Source organism: Narcine bancroftii, chromosome 6 (assembly GCF_036971445.1).
Source record: "Narcine bancroftii isolate sNarBan1 chromosome 6, sNarBan1.hap1, whole genome shotgun sequence".
Taxonomy (NCBI): domain Eukaryota; kingdom Metazoa; phylum Chordata; class Chondrichthyes; order Torpediniformes; family Narcinidae; genus Narcine; species Narcine bancroftii.
Window position 1 is genome coordinate 226,412,021 of NC_091474.1, and position 21,275 is coordinate 226,433,295.

General features: G+C 43.8%; 1 protein-coding gene across 1 annotated transcript in view; it reads right to left on the minus strand.

Annotated features, from left to right (window-relative positions):
- Window positions 1–21,275, minus strand: part of mettl24 (methyltransferase like 24) — a 133,861-nt gene that overhangs the window by 91,242 nt on the left and 21,344 nt on the right. Inside the window, exon 2 of the mRNA XM_069887593.1 lies at window positions 3,015–3,113. Within this exon, the coding sequence (XP_069743694.1) occupies window positions 3,015–3,113 (99 nt within the window). The remainder of the gene's footprint in view (window positions 1–3,014; window positions 3,114–21,275) is intronic.

The window sequence follows — 21,275 nt, forward strand, 5'->3', positions numbered from 1 at the left end:
TTCTGGCTGTGTCTTAAATTTATTTATTGAGGCATCTTCTACTGTTTCCTTGGGCAGAGAATTTCACAGATTCACTACACTCTGGGAAGTGCAGTTCCTCCTCATCTCCATCCTAAATCTACACCCTCAAATCTTGAGCCTACTTCTGGCCTCATCTCCTATTTCTGGTCTTATCTACCATTGAAAGCAACTTTCCTATTACAATCCCATCTACCCCTTTTGTAATTTTATTGGACCATTTTCCCCCTAAATCTATCACTTCCTCTAGCAGTTTATTCCACATTTCCAACACTCTCTGTGGAAAAAGTTCCCCTTCAGGTCCCTTTTAAATCTTTCCCCTTACATTTTAACTGATATCTAGTTTTCCATACCCTATAAAAGGCCCCATTAACCTTACCTATGCCCTTCACGCAATCTGACCTTCTGGACTAATCCAGGTTCTCCAAAACCCTGCTCAGGTGCACTTGACAAATTCCACCTTGTCTAAACCTTTGCACTCAGGCAATGACATTCAATATTGGTAAAGTTAATATCCCTCCCTACTATAACCCCATTGCTTGTACATCTTTCTGTTATTTCCTTACCTATCTGCTTCCCTAATCCCCTACAGACTATTGGGAGCCTACAGTATAATCCCAGAAAAGTGCTCACCACTTTCTTATTCCTGAGTCCTATCCATATGGCCTTCTTGGATGATCCCTCCATGATATCCTCTCTAAGTCCTAACATTGTTCTCCCTCCTTGAAACTTCTGTACCCTGGAACATGAAGCTGCCAGTGCTGTTCTTCATGCAACAAAATTTTTTATGTTTGCCCTAATATCAACATTCCAAGTGTTGATCCATGTTTTAAGCTCATCTCTCCTACCCATGCAGTTCCTTGGATTACAGATAATGGGATTGATCCTGTCAGCCCTCCCATGCACCCAAACCTGTCTCAGTCTCCTCGGGATTGATCCTGTCAGCCCTCCCATGCACCCAAACCTGTCTCAGTCTCCTCGGGATTGATCCTGTCAGCCCTCCCATGCACCCAAACCTGTCTCAGTCTCCTCAGCCCACTGGACTTGCTTGATTTATCTTCCACATTTTTCTTCCCACCTGCTTCTGTGTTTCTCATCCACTACCACACGAGCTTTAACCCTCCCAAGTGTATAAGACTTTGAGGATGATAGGTGGGGTGGACAGCCAGCACCTTTTCCCTGGGTGACAGCAGCAAATACCAGTAGACATCTGATTAAGGTGAGTGGGGGAAAGTTTAGGGGAGACGTCATAGGTAAGTTTTGGACCTTGAAGACTTGCGAAAGCTAAACTCAGAGCAGGCAGCCAGTTTGCTAACTACTCCTTAGCAGAACTGAAATTTTGTTTTTAAAAAATTCCAATTCAAACTGAGAACTTGTCAGTCACTTTGATGACCTGATCATCGGACAACAGAATAGTTGAAAGAAGTTGTAAATACCTGACAAAACAGTAAGAAACGTGTCAAACTTTCAAGTGTTAACTGAAATTCCGACACTGAAGATCCAATCACAGAGCAAGCATTCACTGCAAACTTTCTTCCCATCCAGATAAAATTCATGCAACGACCTGAGAGGACTGTTACATCCCTGAAACGGCCACACAAAAGTCAATTCATACTGAGCCAATCCGAGTTAAGAAAAGAATAAATGAATTGTGGGTCTTAATCAGAATCATTCATCACAAAATCCAAGTACAGTGAATAACCTCGATATCCGGCACCTATGGTGATTAAGGTTGGCCAAGGGTATGTTTTTTTTCCCCAAAAAAAACACAGAATTGTGGATGCCTTGCCAGGAATGGTGATGGAAGATGAAACTTTAGAGGCATTTAAGAGAGTTATGAGGTAGTATAGGAGTATATAGGTCGACACAACACCGAGGGCTGAAGGGCCTGTACTGTGCTGTTAAAAAGATTTAAAAAAGGAAAGGATCAAGGTTGACTGCAGCATCCTGCCCAACAACTGCTAATCAACAGAATGAGTGGTGATTTCACTGGCTACTTAACCCCTGGTGAAAGGTTCTCAGGCTGAAAGCTATTTCATCTGCTGAGTTTACTTAATTTTTTAAAATTTAGACGTACAGAACAGTAACAGGCCATTTCTGCCCACGATCCCGTGCCACGCAATTTACACTAAATTAACCGACCCCCCGGAACGTTTTGAATGGTGGGAGGAAACCAGAGCCACTGGGGAAAACCCACGCAGGCACAGGGAGTACGTACAAACAGCTTAGAGAAAGTGCGGGATTTGAACCATGATCCTGATCGCTAGCGCTGATTTCACATCAACCGTGCCCCCCCCCGCCCCTCCCCGCCAAGTTCCTCCAGCATTTTGTACATGGTGACTTATCTTTTACTGTTGGATTAACTGTGTTCTGGAACAGTTACTGGAATTCCCAAAATAACATAGCAACATTTAAAGAACACAACATTCTCTGGGGTGTGAGGCCACGAAAGGCTCCATATCAGTTGCTTCTTTTCTAACGACAGTGGTTGTACCTGTCGCTCATGTTTACTCTGGTTCACATTAGCCATTTAGGGAATTGAGAGCTCTAGGAAGCTGATACAGACGAGGTGGGCTGGGGTAAATCAGTCATCATTACAATGAATGAGAGGGGGATGGGTGGAGGGGCCAAGTGGCCTCCTCTTTCTCCTGAGCTTTTAATGTACTAGATCAGTGGTTCCCAACCTCTTCACCACAGATGATGATCATCATCTGTGAGCATTTCTTTATTTACCATGCACCCCCTACAACAGACCCACAGACTATGTGGGGAAGGGGAGTGGTGAGCTAAAGCCCCATCCCATACTAACAATGGGATTTTTGGTTTGTCTTGGTAGGAAAAGCTTTTGAGAACTGACATTCTGTTTTTGTCTTCAAATTTACAACTCAGTTTTTGACGTGAACTTGTTTATTGCATCAGTGATATTTGTCTTCGCCACATTGCTGCGGACCCACCCACGGACCTCCACAGGTGGAGAAGTACCACTCCAGACCCACCTGGGAACTGCTGATGTAGGCAAGGAACCGAGCCGCTTCCTCCTCCAAGGAATGCAGGGGACTAACCCAGGGTTGGAGTTCAATGTGCCAGCGAAGTGTCTGTAAAAAGGAAGACAAGCAACCGTTAGCATGCATGAAGCTCCCAGCGCGCCCATCACCCAGAGCATTCTCCAACCAGGCAGAGTGATACAGCATAGAAACATGTCACAAACCTTCCAAGATTTTGCCGACCATTACGTCCCTACCTGGACAATCCCATTTACCATTACAGAGCACGTACGGTTATTTTAAGTCACCACCTTTTTTTGCAATGCATTACGAATTGCTGCCACCCTCTGAGTGGAAAAATTCTTCCTCGGTCCTTCTCTAAACCTCTTACTCCTCACTTTAAAACTCCACCCTCTGACTTAGACATCTCTGTTGTAGGGAAACTTTTTAAAAATTTACTATTTCATCTCTAAGCCTCTCAGAATTTTGTAAACCTCTATCAGAAGTCCCTCTCAGCCTCCAATGTCCACAGAAAAAGAACCCGGCCTATCCTGTCTCTCCTCATAATTGAAGCCTTCTATCCCAGGGAACAAGCTGGTGAATCACCCACATAGCTTGTCAATGGTCGTGGCTGCTTCATTTCTCTAGAGAGGGATCATTCTTGCAATACCAAGTCATGAAATGTCGAGGCTCATTGATCTGACAGAATTCACTTGACGGGGAAGATCACTGGGGTCTCCCTTTCCTCTAATGCTGGGGCTCTAAGAATTATAGAAGACCCTCTCCATCCAGCACACAGTATTTTTGACCCACTACATCAAAATGGTGGTGCAGAAGCATCAAAATCAATACTGCCAGGCTGGGAAATAGCTTCTTTCTGCAGTCTGTGAGATTGATGAGTAGTATCCTGTAACCAAGTGTATAATCCCACAATATAATTATACATACCGGTATATTTATTTATGTACAGCAAATCCCTCGGTATCTAGTACCTATGGAGATTGGTAGATGGCGGATAAGTGTATTTTCCGGTTGCTTGAGACTTACTCTTACAATGCCCTAACTAATTCACCTGCATTAAGAATAAACAGTTGAAAAGACAAAAATACTCTATTGTCCTTTACATTGAACAAACTTCACTTGCATGAATATAAAAACCTTAAAGCATTGTGTTTTATTTTCAGTCGCATTCTTTGAAAACATCCCATCTACAGGCTCCTCCCCCTCCACGCAGCTGTCCGAAAGCTGAGCAATAACATTATAGATAATTAACTCCACCCCCCCCCCCCCCCGCACCCCATCCTCCTCCAAGTTTACAGATATACCCTCTGACTGGGGTGAGTCTTACTAAGTAGAGATGAAGAGATACTTTAAGAGAGTCACCATAGTGGAGAGTGGCATCAACCTGCTCTTCATTCTGGGCAGCACCATGTTATTCAAACACAACTTTATTGAAACTTTATTCAAAACAGCTGTTATGAGCAAAGCATGACCAGGGCTCTCTGCTGGCTGAATATTTGCTCCCATCTTCACCAAAGTTTTATGTGTTACTTCAGAGAATGTTTACTTTTACAATTTTAAACTTACATATTTTTACCTATTATTTTATTTCTTATCTATTTTAACCTTTAAAATTTATTTTCTTCAACTGTTTTTGCCAGTTGCTTGAGGCTGCTGGTTGCTTGGATTCCAGATACCAGGGGTTTTACTAATGTTATGAGCCCAGAGGACCCCAAAACCCAGCACCAATAGAAATTCACCAAGACAAATGGTTACTTAAACAAAAGTTACTTTTAATCATCTTTAAACATGAAAACAGGATCAAACTTTAACTTATTACTATTATCTTCTAAACGTATATATATGCAATGTGTATATGTTCAGGAAATTTCTTTGATTCACAATCCAATCTCACTTCTCGCTCCTCTAAGTTCACTGGTATCAGGCAATTCTTATACTGTGCACAGAATTTAACATTTATGAATCTTCACCAGGTTTTAGTACTTGAAAGGTAAATGGTTATCACTCAGGAAGGTTCTTGATGGTTTTCATTAAGAGATTTGTTGCTCGTTGGACACCCACAACTGATTCCTTCTGATCAGCCACTTCAATGTCTTGCCGAAGCAACTTGCCCCACCAGGGTTTTCCAGATGATAACCTCCTTCTTTCAGGTGACCACAGAGTTCCTTTATGTTTCCCTTATTTCAAGTGAAACATTATACAGCCAACTATCTCCTCTAGGATGGATCACAAGAGCTTTGACCAGGCTGAACTAAGAACTCATAACCTGTCTTCAAAATGGGGTTTTTCCCACAAGCTTGCCAGCTTGTCCTGTTCCAGTCCCAGCTGCTACTGAAGAACTGTAGAACTAAATTCTCTCTCTCTCACTCAGAGAAAAACCACGTGACCCTCTTAGAACAGCCAACTGCCTTCAGACAGACTGCAGCTCTGGACCTAATCTTCCAAGTTCGTTCATCTGTTGCTTTCCAAAACAATAATCCATTACTCTACAGCATGTCCAATTAACACCTACTTGTGAAGTCCTTATAGACATCCTTCAAAGTTTCTGCAAAGGCACCTGGTGCCTGGACAGTCTAGCTTGAGCAGAGCTCCAGCATTTTAAATGAGATCTGTTTTGAACTGTTTGCATGTGACCTGCACTAAAACAACCTGCCACAATTGATCTCCTATAAAACATATCTAGAAACAATATAAAATATAGAATAATCTGTCACCCTATTGATGTGATTTTTATTTAATGAGTGCGCATGTGCACCGGGGAGATGCTGTTTTGTCGGGTTTGTATATGTACAGTCAGACAATAATGAACTTGGATACACTCAGCACTGCTGGAATGGATGGCACGTGACCTTAAATCATTCAGGATTTAGTAAATGGGAAGATATACTAAATGTAGAAAACTGCACATGGTGGTAAAATGAAGCAGAAACAAAACATGCTTCCACACGACTTAGAATAATTATTTCCCCTTCCGGACTCTATTTAACTTTATTCATTTTCTCTTTGTTGGTGAAGACCAGATGATTAATTTTTATTAATAAATTCTCAGGACAGGTTGCCCAGTCTCTTTTTTTTTCTTAGATTAGGTGGGATTTTATATAATAAAATGTTCCTTTTTTTGAAGATTTCCATTTGAGGAGATGAGAACATATCTGTTATATCACATGATGTTATATAGTGATTTATGTACTCCAACTTTCCCTCATGTATTGTTTACCTTTAATATGATTAATAAACAATTGAAAAAGAAAGAAAGAGAAACTGCTGGATATACTCAGCAGGTTTGACAAAAGGCGATCATCCTGAAACATTAACTTAATTAGAGATTAAATTGTGTGCACTGTTTACTTCAGATTGCAATATAGAACCACGGGGTGAAACAAGAAGCGGACGCGTCTGAGTTGTTTTTCATTATTCTGAAAATTCAATGAAATACTTACCTGTGTGAGACACACTCATAGTGTAAAGTCTGCAACAAGTTACTTCACTCTGTGCACTGCACTCCTCCTGGGGCATTGTGGTGAACCAGCCCGAGACCAGATCTGGTACTCTGGTCCAGCTCTCAGCAGATTGTCTTCATTACTGAGTTGACGGTTCCTTGGGGGCACCATGGACGAGGCACAAGAATGGAAGACACTACATTATACTAATCTTGCTATAGAAGCAAAGGCTGGAAAGTAAGCATGTGTCTGGTTGAAGTCGGTTGTAGAAGATTTGTGGCCAAATCTATCACCAAACTTCTGAGTGAAGTAGGAATCTCGGGGCAGGCCCTCAGAAAGGCAATTAAATCCCTCTCTGACTCAGATGAAATGAGCAGTCACTGGCTCTGATTGAAAAGGAGGGATCCCATCTGGGCTCCAAATGACCACTAGGAGAAACGGATGTGGGGCACACAACCAAGTCTGATCCACTGGTGATGGGCCTACCTTGGCAGAGGGTGTAAAAGGCCTAAAAAGTCAATGAAACCAGGGGATACATGTCTGATACCAGATAATATTCCCTGGTGGCCATCGTCCATTATTGTAATTGAGGCAACTGTCCCTACTAACTCTATGAGAGGGGATCAATCGAATTAATACTGAAACGTCAGGGATTGTAACACCTGGTCTTATAAATCAACCTGCAACAAGTTACTTCACTCTGTGCACTGCCCTCCTCCTGGGGCATTGTGGTGAAATTTAGATCAAGCTTCTCTCAGGAGTGGGTCCATGAATGCAAGTCTAACACTTGCTTGTTATCCTTCATGAATTGTACCCCACAACAATGACACCAGCCATTTCTAACACAATTGCCTAGAGTTCAGTGATTCCGGCAACAATCCTGGAAATAGGTTGGATTAAGGAAATTTCTTACATGGATAAAGCTGGGCAAAATTGGTATGTTAGCATAATATTCAAGTATAGTGACATGTGTACCAAGATGCAATTTGATAGAGTGGTTTTCTGAGCAGTCTAGCTGGACATATGTAGTACAATAGGTGCAGAGTTACAGAGATGGATCAGATGGAAGGCAGCGTCATTTTGGGGTTCACTCAGGAGTCAGATAATGGTGAGGAAGAAGCCTAATATCCTGAATACACCTGAGATTGTCTGATCTTGGAAGCTAAGCAGTCTCAGGCCTGGTTAGTACTTGGAGGGGAGACTGCCTGGGAATACCAGGCACTGTAGGTTTCTGTGAAGGGCGCTGGGCAAAGTGGCGACTCTCTGACTGTTAAAAAGAATTTCATGTAAGTTACATTCTAAATGTAGTACTACGTGACAATAATGGAGCGTTTACCCTTTATCTTTTTCCTTGAACCTGGTGGGGAGAAATTGTGATGGGGATGGGGTGAACCTTTGGCTACTTTTATCAGGCAGCAGGAGTTATAGATGGAGTTGATGGAGGGGAGGCGTGTGTGTGTGTGTGTGTGTGTGTGTGTGTGTGTGTGTGTGTGTGTGTGTGTGTGTGTGTGTGTGTGTGTGTGTGTGTGTGTGTGTGTGTGTGTGTTTGTGTTTGTGTGTATTTGTGTGTGTGCATGTTCGTGTGTGTGCATGTGCGTGTGTGTGTGTTTGTGTGTGCGTGTGCGTGCATGTGTGTGTGTTTGTGTGTGCATGTGTGTGTGTGTGCATGTGTGTGTGTGCGTGCGCGTGCGTGCGTGCGTATTCAATGGACCGAACCATTTTCACAACTCTGCAATTTTCTGCTTATGGCAGAGTGGGACAAGTGACTCATTATAATGAAAAATAGCTTTGTAGATCAGGACACAGACCCAAGCAAGTCATTAATATTATGGTGAAACAACATAAGTCTAATTTTCATATTTTAAAGTAAGGAGGTGACAAGTGTACGGAAGTCTAGAAACTGAGCAAATGAACTGGGAATAACCCGAAAGAAGCCAGCACAGGATTGATGGGCTGAATGATCTCTTGCCATGAGGCATCAATTGGTGACTCCACGAACTAAGTAAACTCTTGATTTCTCTCAATCTGGGCAGAGATGTAACAGGGACTCTCCTGCAGGCTTGGAATGATGACACGCAATTCAGGGGAGCTGTCATTGTGATCAAGTTGCCGAGGCTTCATTTGGCAGCTGAGTAATTCTGATGATCCTCCCTGTCAGACACTCTCTCTCTCTCTGCTGAACATTGTCAATTACAGCTTGACGGGGGTATGTTTCCTTCCAGCTCCCGCAACCGACGAGCATAATGAGCATACCATCTGATGAGGCTACCAAGGTCGGAACACTGACGTGACACTAAACTACTTGCCTCTTTCAGTACTGTTCCTCTGGTCATCATGTGCTGGGCCCTCTGGGACCACTCCTTGTGAGGGATTTCACTCTTCGATTAAAGCAAGGCCATGATGACATCTTGCTCAGCTATTCCAGCGCAAACAGTCAGATACCGGAGGCACTCAGTGGGTCAGGCAGCAGCTCTGGGTAGAAATGGTCAGTCAACGTTTCGGGTTGGGACCTTTATCAAGACTGAAGTGACAAGGGGAATCATCAATCCTCGATCAAGGGTCCTGAAGCAAAATATTGACTGACACTTCTACCCACAGACATTGCCTGACCCGCTGAGTGCCTCCAGCTGCTCGATGTTTGCTCAAGATACCAGCATCTGCATTTTTTACATTTCTTGATACATCCGTGTGAACTTCAGCACCAGCTCCTTGGCAGTTCCTGCACTTTGCAGAAAATCTAGAAAGGATATGAGAGAAAGATGTGGCGTGCTTTATACCGTTAAAGAGGCAGACAATGTAGTAACAGGCTCTTTGGCCTACTTAGTCCATGCTGACGATCAGACACACATTTACATGAATACACCCAGTGACACTGATCTCTGTCATGAAGAGCTTTGAGTGACTGGTAATGGAACGCATCAAATCACACATCCTTCCACTGACTTTGGACCCATTCCAATTTCCTTATTGTCCAAACCTGCCATAGAGGATGCCATAGCCTTGACCCATCTACAGAAAGATGCTTCATATGCCTGGCTGTTGATCATTGACCAGCTCATACCTCGACATGATCATACCTCAGAGGCTAGTGGGTAAACTGTCCTCACTGGGACTCAACCCTGCACTCTGCACCTGGACTTCTTGACTGAAAGACCATCGTCATTGTGGGTTGGTAGCCATACGTGCTCTCTGGTTAGTAAGAGATTACTTAAGGTGGTACAGGTACACGATCCTTTATCCGGAACCCTTGGGGGATAATGTGTTCTGAATTTTGGATTTTTCCAGATTTCAGAATGCCAGATTTAAATCCACCTGAATTGTGCTGCCATATCCATCCCCACTTCCTTCCAGTCATGCTGCAGTCACTCCCCCATCCCCCTCGCCCGCCCGACACGCGCTGCTGGTCTCCTCCCCCATGACTCACGCTGCCGGTCTCCCCCCCTCGACTCGCGCTGCCAGTCTGCCCCCCTCGCCTCCCCGACATGCGCTGCTGGTCTCCTCCCCCACGACTCACGCTGCCGGTCTCCCCCCCTCGACGCACTGCCAGTCTCCCCCCCTCGCCCGCCCGACACGCACTGCCAGTCTCCTCCCCCCCGACTCGCGCTGCCAGTCTCCTCCCCCTCGACTCGCACTGCCAGTCTCCCCCCCTCGCCCGCTCGACTTGTACTACCAGTCTCCCCCTCCCAACTCACGCTGCTGGTCTCTCGCACCCCCCCCCACCCCCCTCGCCTGCCCGATTCATGCTGCCGGTCTCTCTCCCCAGTTGCCGGATTTTGGAGCTTTCCGAATTTTAGATGTCCAGATAAAGGATCATGTACCTGTAGGTGAGTGGAAAGGAAAAGGTTGAGAACCACTGCTTTAAGTACTTGAGAGACCAAGCCGATTGCCCTTACTGGTGCTTAAGAAGCAAGTCCACCAGATGTGATGGGTAGAGGTGAGTGGGGCCTTTCTCACTGCCACCACAATCTGGTTTTATTATTGAGAAAGAAAACACAAATTTTCACTGCCACTTATTTAATTCTTCCTGTTTTATCAAGTCAAGAGACCAAAGTAACAAGGTGTGTTTTTGTTTTTGCAGCGGTGGTGGTGTTGCTGAGATTGTGAGAAACAATGATTAAGAATTCAAAATCAAATGTTTGCCTCCTGGCTGGGTGTGATTGTCAGCACAGGGGAACAGCTGGCACCCAGGCTGGTGAAAGAGCAGCTCCTGTCACGGCTGCAGTTATTTCACTCCAGCCATGAACATCAACCTCAAACCTTGGCTTCGCTCCTGGCTCCATAATTGCAGCCTGCCTTGTTCCCCGGACCTCAACAGAGTCTCAGAGGAAGTCAGCGTGTCTTAACTCACGGATAGCATAGCGGTTAGTGCAATACTATTATGGCGCCTGTGACCCAGGCTCAAATCAGCCATTGTCTGTGAGGAGTTAGTACGTTCTCCACATAGCCGCATGGGTTTCCTCCAGGTGCTCTGGTTTCCTCCTACATTCCAAAGTTGTAGGGGGTTGGAAGGCTAATTGGTCACATGGGTGTATTTTAGTGGCGCCAGCTCATGGACCAGAAGGGCCTGTACTGTGCTGTATAACTCAACTTAAATGAGAAACTGCAAGATGGATTTAATGCAGAAAACACACCAAGTGACATCAGGAGCAGGAGTTGGGCCAAATGGCCCATAAGCTTGCTCCACCATGTAATAAAATCAGGGGTAATTGGCTGTGAACTCATTTCCACCTATGCCCCTTTGCCTCATAGCCTTTAATTTCACCCCCCCCCCCCCCCCCACAGTGCAAATACCTATCTAGCTGTCTTAAATGCATTTATGAGGCAGCTTTCCTTGAACAGAAAATTCCATGGATTCACTGATCAGGGAAAAGTAGTTCTTGCTTTTTTCTGACCCAAATCTACTCACCAGATTCTTGAGGCTGTGTTCCCTAGTTCCTGTCTCACTTAACAGTGGAAACAACCTTCTTGCCTCTACCTCGTCTCCCCTTTCATAATTGTGCATGTTTCTAGAAGAGTTCCAGCAAGTGCCCACAAGCTACAACAAGATTCTCACCAGACAGCTTTTAGTGATATTAACTGAAGGACTAACACCAGGATATCAAAGCAATCCATCAGCCACGCAATATGGGGCACCAGCTGTAACATCTCATTGAAAAGGTGACCACTTCAGCAGACACTTAGTTCTGCATGGGAATATTCAGGCAGCTTGGTTGAGGCTGTGAATGAAGTTGAGCGGAAGGGGATTGACATTGAATATAGAAAGCCCTAAACATTTGGCTGCACAAGCTTCATTTGGAAAGAGGGGAAGAAAGTTTTTGCATTGTTAGTGCTAATAGAAATCTTTCGAGAGATTGCAGTCAACCTTACCAAAAATTAGTGAGTAAGGAAATGGTTAGAAAATTGGTAAGGAAATGGTTAGAAAATTGGTGAGTAAGGAAATGGTTAGAAAATTGGTGAGTAAGCTGATCACGTAACATCAAGCATTTGGATTCAACTTGTGCAAATCATGGGGTCATCGTGTTGAACTGTAAAGGGTCCACATGCAATGAGATCAGAAAACATTTGTCTTATAAAGTAGGTGCTTCGGACACGTGAACATGCCACAGGGGTGGCATATTCTTATCCAGAAGGAAAAAAAATCTGATTCTTAGTTCGGCCATTTGTTTATTCTATTTTCTCCGCCATCGACCTTCTTTACTAATTCAAGCCATATAATGGTAGGCTTCCTCAATAGGATTTGGCAACCAGCTGTGGGGCCCCTGCGCCATCCTGTAATGAGGCAAGAAATTGCCACATTTCCCGTTCTCAACAAGTCAGTTCAAAACACTTGTGCGCAAGAGTGCTGACGAAACCCAGCAGGTCATGCAGAGTCCATAGAAAGTGAAAGGCAACTGACGTTTCGAGCCTGAAAAGTCAATTTTTAAAAAAAACTTTAGCTGAATTTTGTACTTCTCCAGTAATTTTGTGTACTGCTCTCGACTTGAACATCTGCAGGTTTTCTTGTTTACGCTAATTCTAAACTGACCATTCCCAAAATAAAAACTTCAAAGCACTTTGGTTTTGCAAGTTAATACACAATTTTCCCCACACTTCCTTTCCCTGACCTTTAACTGAATGAGGACAGGGCAGGATCCAAAGACATGGGCAAGACTAGGCCACAGTCCCGAGAAGCCGGCGTTCGCTGGTAGACGGCTATCCATCAGCAGGCACATTCAAATGACAGAAAGGTGTCCTCTCCGCACCCACCTGAGCGTGCCAACTGCACTCCCGCAGCGCATGATCTTTGTTGGAACACCTAAAAGTGCCTTTACATAGGCATTTCCCTTTGAATCTGTCATCCCCACTGCTTTTAAATTGGATGCAATTGCATCTGAATGGAAAGAAAAAAAGGAGCAGGATCAGGCTTCAAACCAGCTTTGTCATTCAATGTTTCTGGCTGATCCTCCATCTCTATACTATATCCCTGCTCCTTCAATTAACCTCCAGGAAGAAAAGTGCAATGCAATTACTTTATTTTCCAGTGACACTGCATTGATTTAAACCTCAGGTTGAGGCAGAATAAAACACACTGCTGGCAGAGTCCTAACCAGTTCAGAGCACAACAAGCTTTGCAAACATAATTATACAATCATCTAGCAGCTCATTTGTTGGAGAGATCCCACGTGGAGTAGAATTCAAGATTTGTTTAATCTTCTTTGTCTCAAAATGGAGCACCAGCAAGAATCTCACTATTTTTAGAGGTAGGGAGGGAAAATAATAAATTAACCAAGGACGTCCAGCCTATCGACATCCAGTGACCTCGATGGAAGTGTGCATATTTCAGTGCTTACGTGGATCTGGATGTACACAGCCGGTGAAGTGTTAAAAACAAATTGCCTTTATATATCATTTATTTCAGGTGGTAAAAATTTCTCCAGGCATTTTGCAGGCAGCTATCAAAACTTCATGTTGAGTTACATACGATGCAAGGCTCAGTTAAAGACTATCTACACCTTTCACAGTCTAGTAAGGCAGTAAGTGTAAGGAAGGGCTCATCCAGCCCTAGCCTAGACACACCGTCTTCTCCCTCTTCCCAATGGGGAGAAGGTTCAAGGGGGTGAAATCAAGCACCAAGTTGCTTACTGACAGTTTCTTCCTCAGTCATCAGGTTACTGAATGAACCCCTGAACAGTGCTCGTGTGCTACTCCTGTTCGTACTAATTTATCATTCTCCTTGTTCTGTGTATGTGCTGTTACTGTGCTACTTTGTACAGCTGCCCACTCGACTGCCATCAGCTCCACATGGGCTTTGAAAGGTCGTTGAGGGAGCCGATGGTGGTTTTAGTTGAAATCCCACGATTGCGGGTCTGCACCCAAGATGGCGGTGTCTATTAATCGGCAGCAACCACGAGGGGTTAGAGACCCCAGGGAAGCGGAGGACTGGAGCAGGGCATCAGAGGACAGGAAGATCACCCCCCTCCTGCCCAGTCTGAGAAGGAGAAGCGGAGGAGATGGCCCGCGGGGACAGTGACCGTGGCGGCAGACGAGTGTGGGAGCTCTGCAGCTGAGGGATCAGTGCACGTGGCAGGCTACCAGCGGCTTGAGGCGAGAAGCTCGTGGAAACTGTGGGCTGCTGGAGATTGCTGTCAGGAGACTCGCGCTGGGCTGCTTACTGCCCGAGACTGGCAGGAGGGTACCAGGTATCGGAACTGGGATGTAGGGGGTGCCGAGGGTGCTGAAGGGATCCTGACCTTTTCGGAGGTTCAGATCTGGAGCTCAGATTGCTAATGGTTTGGACTGGACTCTGTGTGGCTGCGGGGGCTGCGGAAGTGCTGGAGGCAAATCTATGGACACTTGGTGTCTCTGAGGAGGATTCACTTTTGCTTCTCTCCCCCCCTCTCTCTCTCTCTCACTGCAAGGGACACTTAGACAATTCCTGCAAGGGGTGAATCTGTCTGCCTTGCAGCTGGCAAAAAGAAATTTCATGTAATAGGACACTGTTTTATTACTATGATAATAAATTGAAATTTGATCTTGTTGGAGTTGACTTGCTAAGCTACTCATGGAAGAACCCTTCTCACTGTACCAAGTACATGGAAATTTACTTCAACTTGAAGATGCATGCAGATGCAGGCTTTAAAGAGAGTCTTCAGGGAGTCACGTGATGGAGCAGTGGCTGGTCAGGTGGAAACAGCCCTCTCCAGAGAAAAGAATAAAAAAGTGTGAAAAAGCAGAGCTCAATAGACAGGAAGAGAAAGATAAAGTTACAGAGAAGAGACAGAAGATGGCACCCAAAGGAGAAAAAAAATAACAGAGAAAAGGGAAGAAGGAAAATCACTGGAGAAGAAAGAAGAAGGCCTTACCTGCACATCGAAGCAGAGAGCCACCGTGGTGAGTCCCCAGAGGAGCGGTGTCCTCTTGACTGGCGGACTCCAAAAATGGCTCTCAGAGCCAAGAAGAGGTGCGCGTGCGCAAGTAAAAGAAAAGGTTAACGCCGACGGGAGGGAGACTCAGCTGAGAAGCGCCCAGCTGCGGAGCAGCCAGCTGACAGATGCCCAGTATTGGGGCATTCGGCTGGGGGAAGCAAACAAGAAAGAAGAAGAGTGGTGAGAAAGAGAATGAAGGGCTGGAAGAGGGTGAGCAGCAATGGGGCAACCGACAGGGGTTGACCTGCGGCGGGGGGCCCGGCGGCGGGAGGCCCAGTGGTGGGAGGCCCTGTGGTGGGTCGCCCAACAACGGGTCAACCTGCAGTGGGAGGCCCAACAACGGGTTGTCCTGCAGCGGGAGGCCCAACCACAGGAGTCACAGCAGCTGGAGGCCCAGCAAGGATACAGAAGCAGCTCACCAGAGAAGGATGAAGATACATAGATACAGAGAAGAAGACGACACAGACATAGATACAGATACAGAAAAAGAGGAGGAAGACGACCAAGAATTCCAAAGGAAAGAAGAAGGTAAAATAAAAGGACAAAGTTTAGATAAAGTCTTTTTTGAAGAACAAATTAGGTCATTAAAAGAATGGCGATCATTAGAATTTAGTTCAATCAAAAGAAAAATGAAAAGAGCTGAAGACAATGCAAAGCTTAAGAGTTGGTCATGACTGAAATAGGGAAAAGAATGGAAAATGTGGAGGAACGAGAAGCTGCTGTAGAAATGGAGATAAATGATTTAAGAGGGAGGTTGGAAAAGAGTGAAAAAAATTAAAGAGACACAAGATTTATTGTCACAAAACATTGATGTAATGGAAAACTACAGTAGGTGAAACAACATAAAAATAGTTGGCCTGAAAGAAGGCAAAGAAGGGTCAGATATGAAGGAATTTATAAAAGGATGCATCCCGAAGATGCTGGGAAGGACAGATTTACATGAAGAAATAGAAATCGAAAGGGCGCATAGAGCGCTAGTACCGAAACCGCCACCACATAAAAAACCGAGATCCATATTGGTAACATTTCTAAGATATATGACAAGAGAAAACATACTGGAGCAGGCAAGAAAGAAGGTTAGAGAAGACAATAAGCCGTTGGAATATAAGGGACAAAAAATATTTTTTTACCCGGACATAAGCTTCGAGCTTTTAAAGAAGAGGAAGGAATTCAACATATAACCATATAACTATATAACCATTTATGGAGCGGAAACAGGCCATGTTGGCCTTTCGAGTCCGCACCGGTTCACTAGAACAACTCCACTAGATCAAACTTCCCGCTCTCCGCCAATAACCCTCCAACCCCCTCTCCTCCACGTACACATCCAGCTTTCTCTTAAATGACAGAATGGACCCTGCCGCAACTATCTCATTCGGAAGATCATTCCACTCTGCCACCACTCGCTGAGTGAAAAAGCCACCTCTAATATTTCTCCTAAAGTGTTGCCCCCTTACCCTTAACTCATGGCCTCTTGTTTCAGCCTCCCCTGCGCTCATGGCAAAAACAATTTTATGGAAGAAAGGGTAAAACTTTATTTTAAGACATCCAGCAGTACTCAAAGTATTCATTCCTGGGGAACAGAATAGACTGTTCTCGGACCCAAAGAAAGCCCAAGAATTTGGGATAGGGGAGAAAAAGAGAAAATGTCACTGTGAATATTTAAAGAGATGCATCTGTAAATATATTGGTTGACACGGTTCAGAGTGCGATAAATAAAGAATTACACAAAAAGTCTTCAAAATTCAATTTATTGTCATTGAAATAAAAAATGCATCATATTACACAAAATTGCTTTTGTCTGCTGTAAGGCAGATAGATTTGCCATCGGCGGAAATTGCCTGATGTGACACTTACAGTCAGAGAAAGAGAAGAAAAAGAGAGATCCCCCAGCCCGAGTCACCGAGTGTCTGTAGATTCACCACCAGTACTTCCGTGGCCTCTTTATGTTGGGAGCAGAACTAGAGACAACATCAGAGCGTAGGGTCTTGGCAGTTGAATTTATGGTTGCAAACAATGAAGAAGTGTGACATTCACAAACCTCACCTCTGAAGTGAATTAGCTCCTGCCTTGCCTTGTCATGAAAACAGTCCCAGTGTTTTTTTTAAATTTTTTATTTTTCACACTATTAACCATATTGACCAAAATACACATAAACATTTCTCTCTTGAATATACACAGTGTCATTTTCTCCCCTTTTACCCCCTCCCTTCCCTCCTCCTTCTCACCCCCCTCCCCACCCACTAAACATTCAACATATACGATACATTAAACCCATCAAAAAATGTCATCACACAATGAAAATAAACAAGAAATTTGTGTCATCTACTTTTACACACTGGATCAGTTCATTTCGTCTTCTTTTCATTCTGTCATTTTAGGTGGTGGAGGTCCGTGGTAGGACTTCTCTGTTGTGTTCCATGTACAGTTCCCAAATTTGTTCGAATACTGTGATGTTATTTCTTAAATTAAATGTTATTTTTTCCAATAGAATACATTTATTCATTTCTATGTACCATTGCTGTACTCTCAGGCTATCTTCTGATTTCCAGGTTGACATAATACATTTTTTTGCTACAGCTAGGGCTATCAGAATAAATCTTTTTTGTGCTTCATCCAAATCGAGGCCAAGTTCTTTACTTCTTATATTACTTAGAAGAAAGATCTCTGGAATTTTTGGTATGTTGCTTTTTGTGATTTTATCTAATACCTGATTTAGATCTTCCCAAAACTTTTCCACTTTCTCACATGCCCAAATTGCATGTACTGTTGTTCCCGTTTCCTTCTTACAGCAAAAACATCTGTCTGATACTGTTGGGTCCCATTTATTTAACTTTTGGGGTGTGATATATAGCCTGTGTAACCAATTATATTGTATCATGCGTAACCTCATGTTTATTGTATTTCTCATAGTTCCGGAGCATAGCTTTTCCCATGTTTCATTTTTTATCTTTAGGTTTAGATCTTGTTCCCATTTTTGTTTGGGTTTACAGCTTATTTCCTCATTCTCTTTCTCTTGCAGTTTGATGTACATGTTTGTTATAAAATTTTTAATTATCATTGTGTCTGTAATCACATATTCAAAACTGCTTCCTTCTGGTAATCTCAGTCTGTTTCCCAATTTATCCTTCAAGTAGGTTTTCAGTTGGTGGTATGCAAACATTGTACCGTGAGTTATAACATATTTGTACTTCATTTGTTCAAAAGATAATAATTTATTTCCCAAAAAACAATTTTCTATTCTTTTGATCCCTTTTCTCTCGCATTCTCTGAAGGAAAGGTTATCTATTGTGAAAGGAATTAGTTGATTTTGCTTCAATATTAATTTTGGTAGTTGATCATTTGTTTTTTTTTCTTTCTACATGAATCTTCTTCCAAATGTTGAGCAGATGGTGCAGTACTGGTGAATTCCTATGTTGCACCAGCTTTTCATCCCACTTATATAGTATATGTTCAGGTATCTTCTCCCCTATTTTATCTAGCTCTTATCTGGTTTTTCCCTTGTTTGATAAAAATCTGATCGGTATCTTAATTGTGCTGCTCTATAATAATTCTTAAAGTTTGGTAGCTGCAAACCACCTTGTTTGTACCATTCTGTTAATTTATCTAGCGCTATCCTCGGTTTCCCCCCTTTCCATAAGAATTTCCTTATTATTTTCTTTAGCTCCTTGAAGAATTTCTCTGTTAGGTGAATTGGTAACAATTGAAATAGGTATTGTATCCTTGGGAAGATATTCATTTTAATGCAATTTACCCTTCCTATCAGTATTAGTGGTAAATCTTTCCATTGTTCTAAATCATCTTGTAAAACAGTCCCAGTGTTTTCAAGTCAAGAAGACAAGAGTCTCTTCACAGGTGCTAATGAAGTGGACAGGGCAGTAGGCCATGAGTGACACTGCGGACACAATGCAGCTCCTATGGGTTGAGAGTCATCTCGTCTATTTGTCTGAAAGGTACCAGCTTAGAGTGGGGACAGAGGGTGGGGGTCATTGAGATATTCCCAGCTGATTTTCTTGCAGCTGTGTTTCTGTTGTCACAGTTGTTTTGGAGCCAGGCTTATGGAGATTATGGAGCAGATTAAGAACAGTCATGTGAATAACTGTGTGTTCTCGCTCCTACTCAGACAGCATAATCTAACAGGAGTTAGTGCATGAACTGGGGTGTTTCCATAAAATCCCATGCTCATTTCTACAATGAAACAGGATGTTGGTTATAACAGGACTATCTTTTAAGCTTTTGGTCAGGCAGGTTTTGTTGGAGTTACCTTTTCCCACTCTCTTATTGCCATAATAATATCCTTTTCTCAATGCCTGAAAGGTAAAGAGGCAATTCTACAAGTAAGAGAAATCAATGTCCAATAGAAAACCATGCTCTGGAAGTACAGATGGAGGTGGGAAAAGTGCACGTGATCCAGGAACCCACTGATAACCGTGACACTTCGATATTAATGGGAAACTGTTAACTCATGTTACCCCATCAACCTGAGAACCAAAATCACTCCAACTCCAGTCATCGAGCAAAGGAATGTTGGTGTAAGCACATGGTTGGGGGCTGAGTTTGAACTCAATTCATTCACTTCTGTGAGGGGTGGAACTCATACTTCCATCTGCAAAACAAAGGTTTTCAACCTCACTGAACCTGCTGCACAAAACTACTCTCAGTTCATAAATACCCTGGAAATAGTGGTGTCCACATCTTGGGCGCCACCACTCAGCAGAGGGAGAGGTCAATGGTGGAATTCACCATCACCTTCAGTACAGCATAATGCCACCTGAGGAAAGGAGTATTCAAAGATCAACACCTCAAAACAAGCACAAAGGTCATGGTCTATCTGTTACCACCAGCTCCTACCCTCCCTGTACACTTCTGAGACATAATCCATCTTCAGCAGGAATCCTCAAAGGTTCCCACCATTGCTATCTCTGCAAACCTCTCCAAATCCAGGAAAGAATATGTGAAGCAACGCAGGTGTCAATTACCAGGCTTGCATCGCTGGCATTGATGCCTTTATTTTTAATTCGTCTGCACAACATCGGGGATTGTAGGATACAGTGCTGTACATCAAACAATGCAGCTCAGTACCGGCATTTTGGCCCATAATGTGGTGCCAACTTATGTAAGCCTACTTCACAACCATCTAATCCTTCCCCAACTCACACCAAAAAGCCTCTATTTTTCAAACATCAATGTGCCTATCTAGGAGCCCTTTAAAGGTGCCTATTGTACCAGCCTCCACCCCAGCAATGCATTCCAGGAACCAACCATGGAGCGAAAACCTACCTCTGACGTCTCCACTAAAGGTTCCTGCACTCACCTTAAAAGGTTATACTCTGGTATTTGCTGTTTTCACCTTAGGAATAAAAGTGCTGGCTGTCCACCCTATCTAATCCTCAAATAATCTTATATACCCCTATTAAGTTACCTCTCATCTTTCATTGTTCCAAGGAGAAAAGCCCTAGCTCTATCAACCTTGCTCCATAAGGCTTGATCCATAATCTAGGCAACGTCCTGGTAAATCTCTTCTGTACCTTCTCCAAAGCATTTCAATCCTTCCTGTAATGAGGCAACCAGAATTGAATGCAATACTCCCAGTGTGGTCTAACCAGACCTTTATAAAGCTGCAGTATTACCTCGTGGCTCTTGAACACAATCCCCCGACTAATGAAGGCCAGCACACCATATGCCTTTTAACTACCCTATCCATTTAAGTAGCAACCTAGGGGCCTGGAATGTTCTAATTATATTGTAAGCCACATCCTTCATCTATCAAGCACCCTTTGCCCCACTGATGGCAGTGTCTGCAGGTCCCTAATTAGCCTCTTTAGCCATTCCAAATCCCATCGAACTGGAATGGATGCAGATCATCCTCATCCTTGAGCAACCAAGAAGATGGGTTAAATTTACATACCAGCAGGAGGCAGGAGTGTACACATGGGGAAGACAAAGACAAAGAGGTACCTGAAAAACAAGGGTAGAGAAACTAAAAAATAATAACGCAGGGCTTAACTGCGGGACAGCGTGGAACAGCAAGCACAGAAGCTCCATGCAAGCCAGAATTTGTTTCTGCATCCATTTCCAAAAACCTGCTGGTTGACCTTGAGCACTTTTCCCACTTTAGGGCAGCCATTCTCAACCTTTTTTTTTGGCAATATCCCCTTAGGTCTCTGCTCAGTTTCTGGGGTCTCTTCCCTGTGAAGCAGTTCAGTTGGTTTCTTCCATAATTCTCTCCTACCAACTACATTAAAAATATTTTATGATTTCAGTCCGTGTACCATGCCCCAACCCCCCCCCCCCCCCCCCCAATGTGCTGTGGCCCCTAGGATGCCCATATGGCTCCCGTTAACAATGCTTGCTCTAGGGCACGGGTTTCTGTTGAACTTTAATCTTCAGCTGCTGGCCGAACTGTT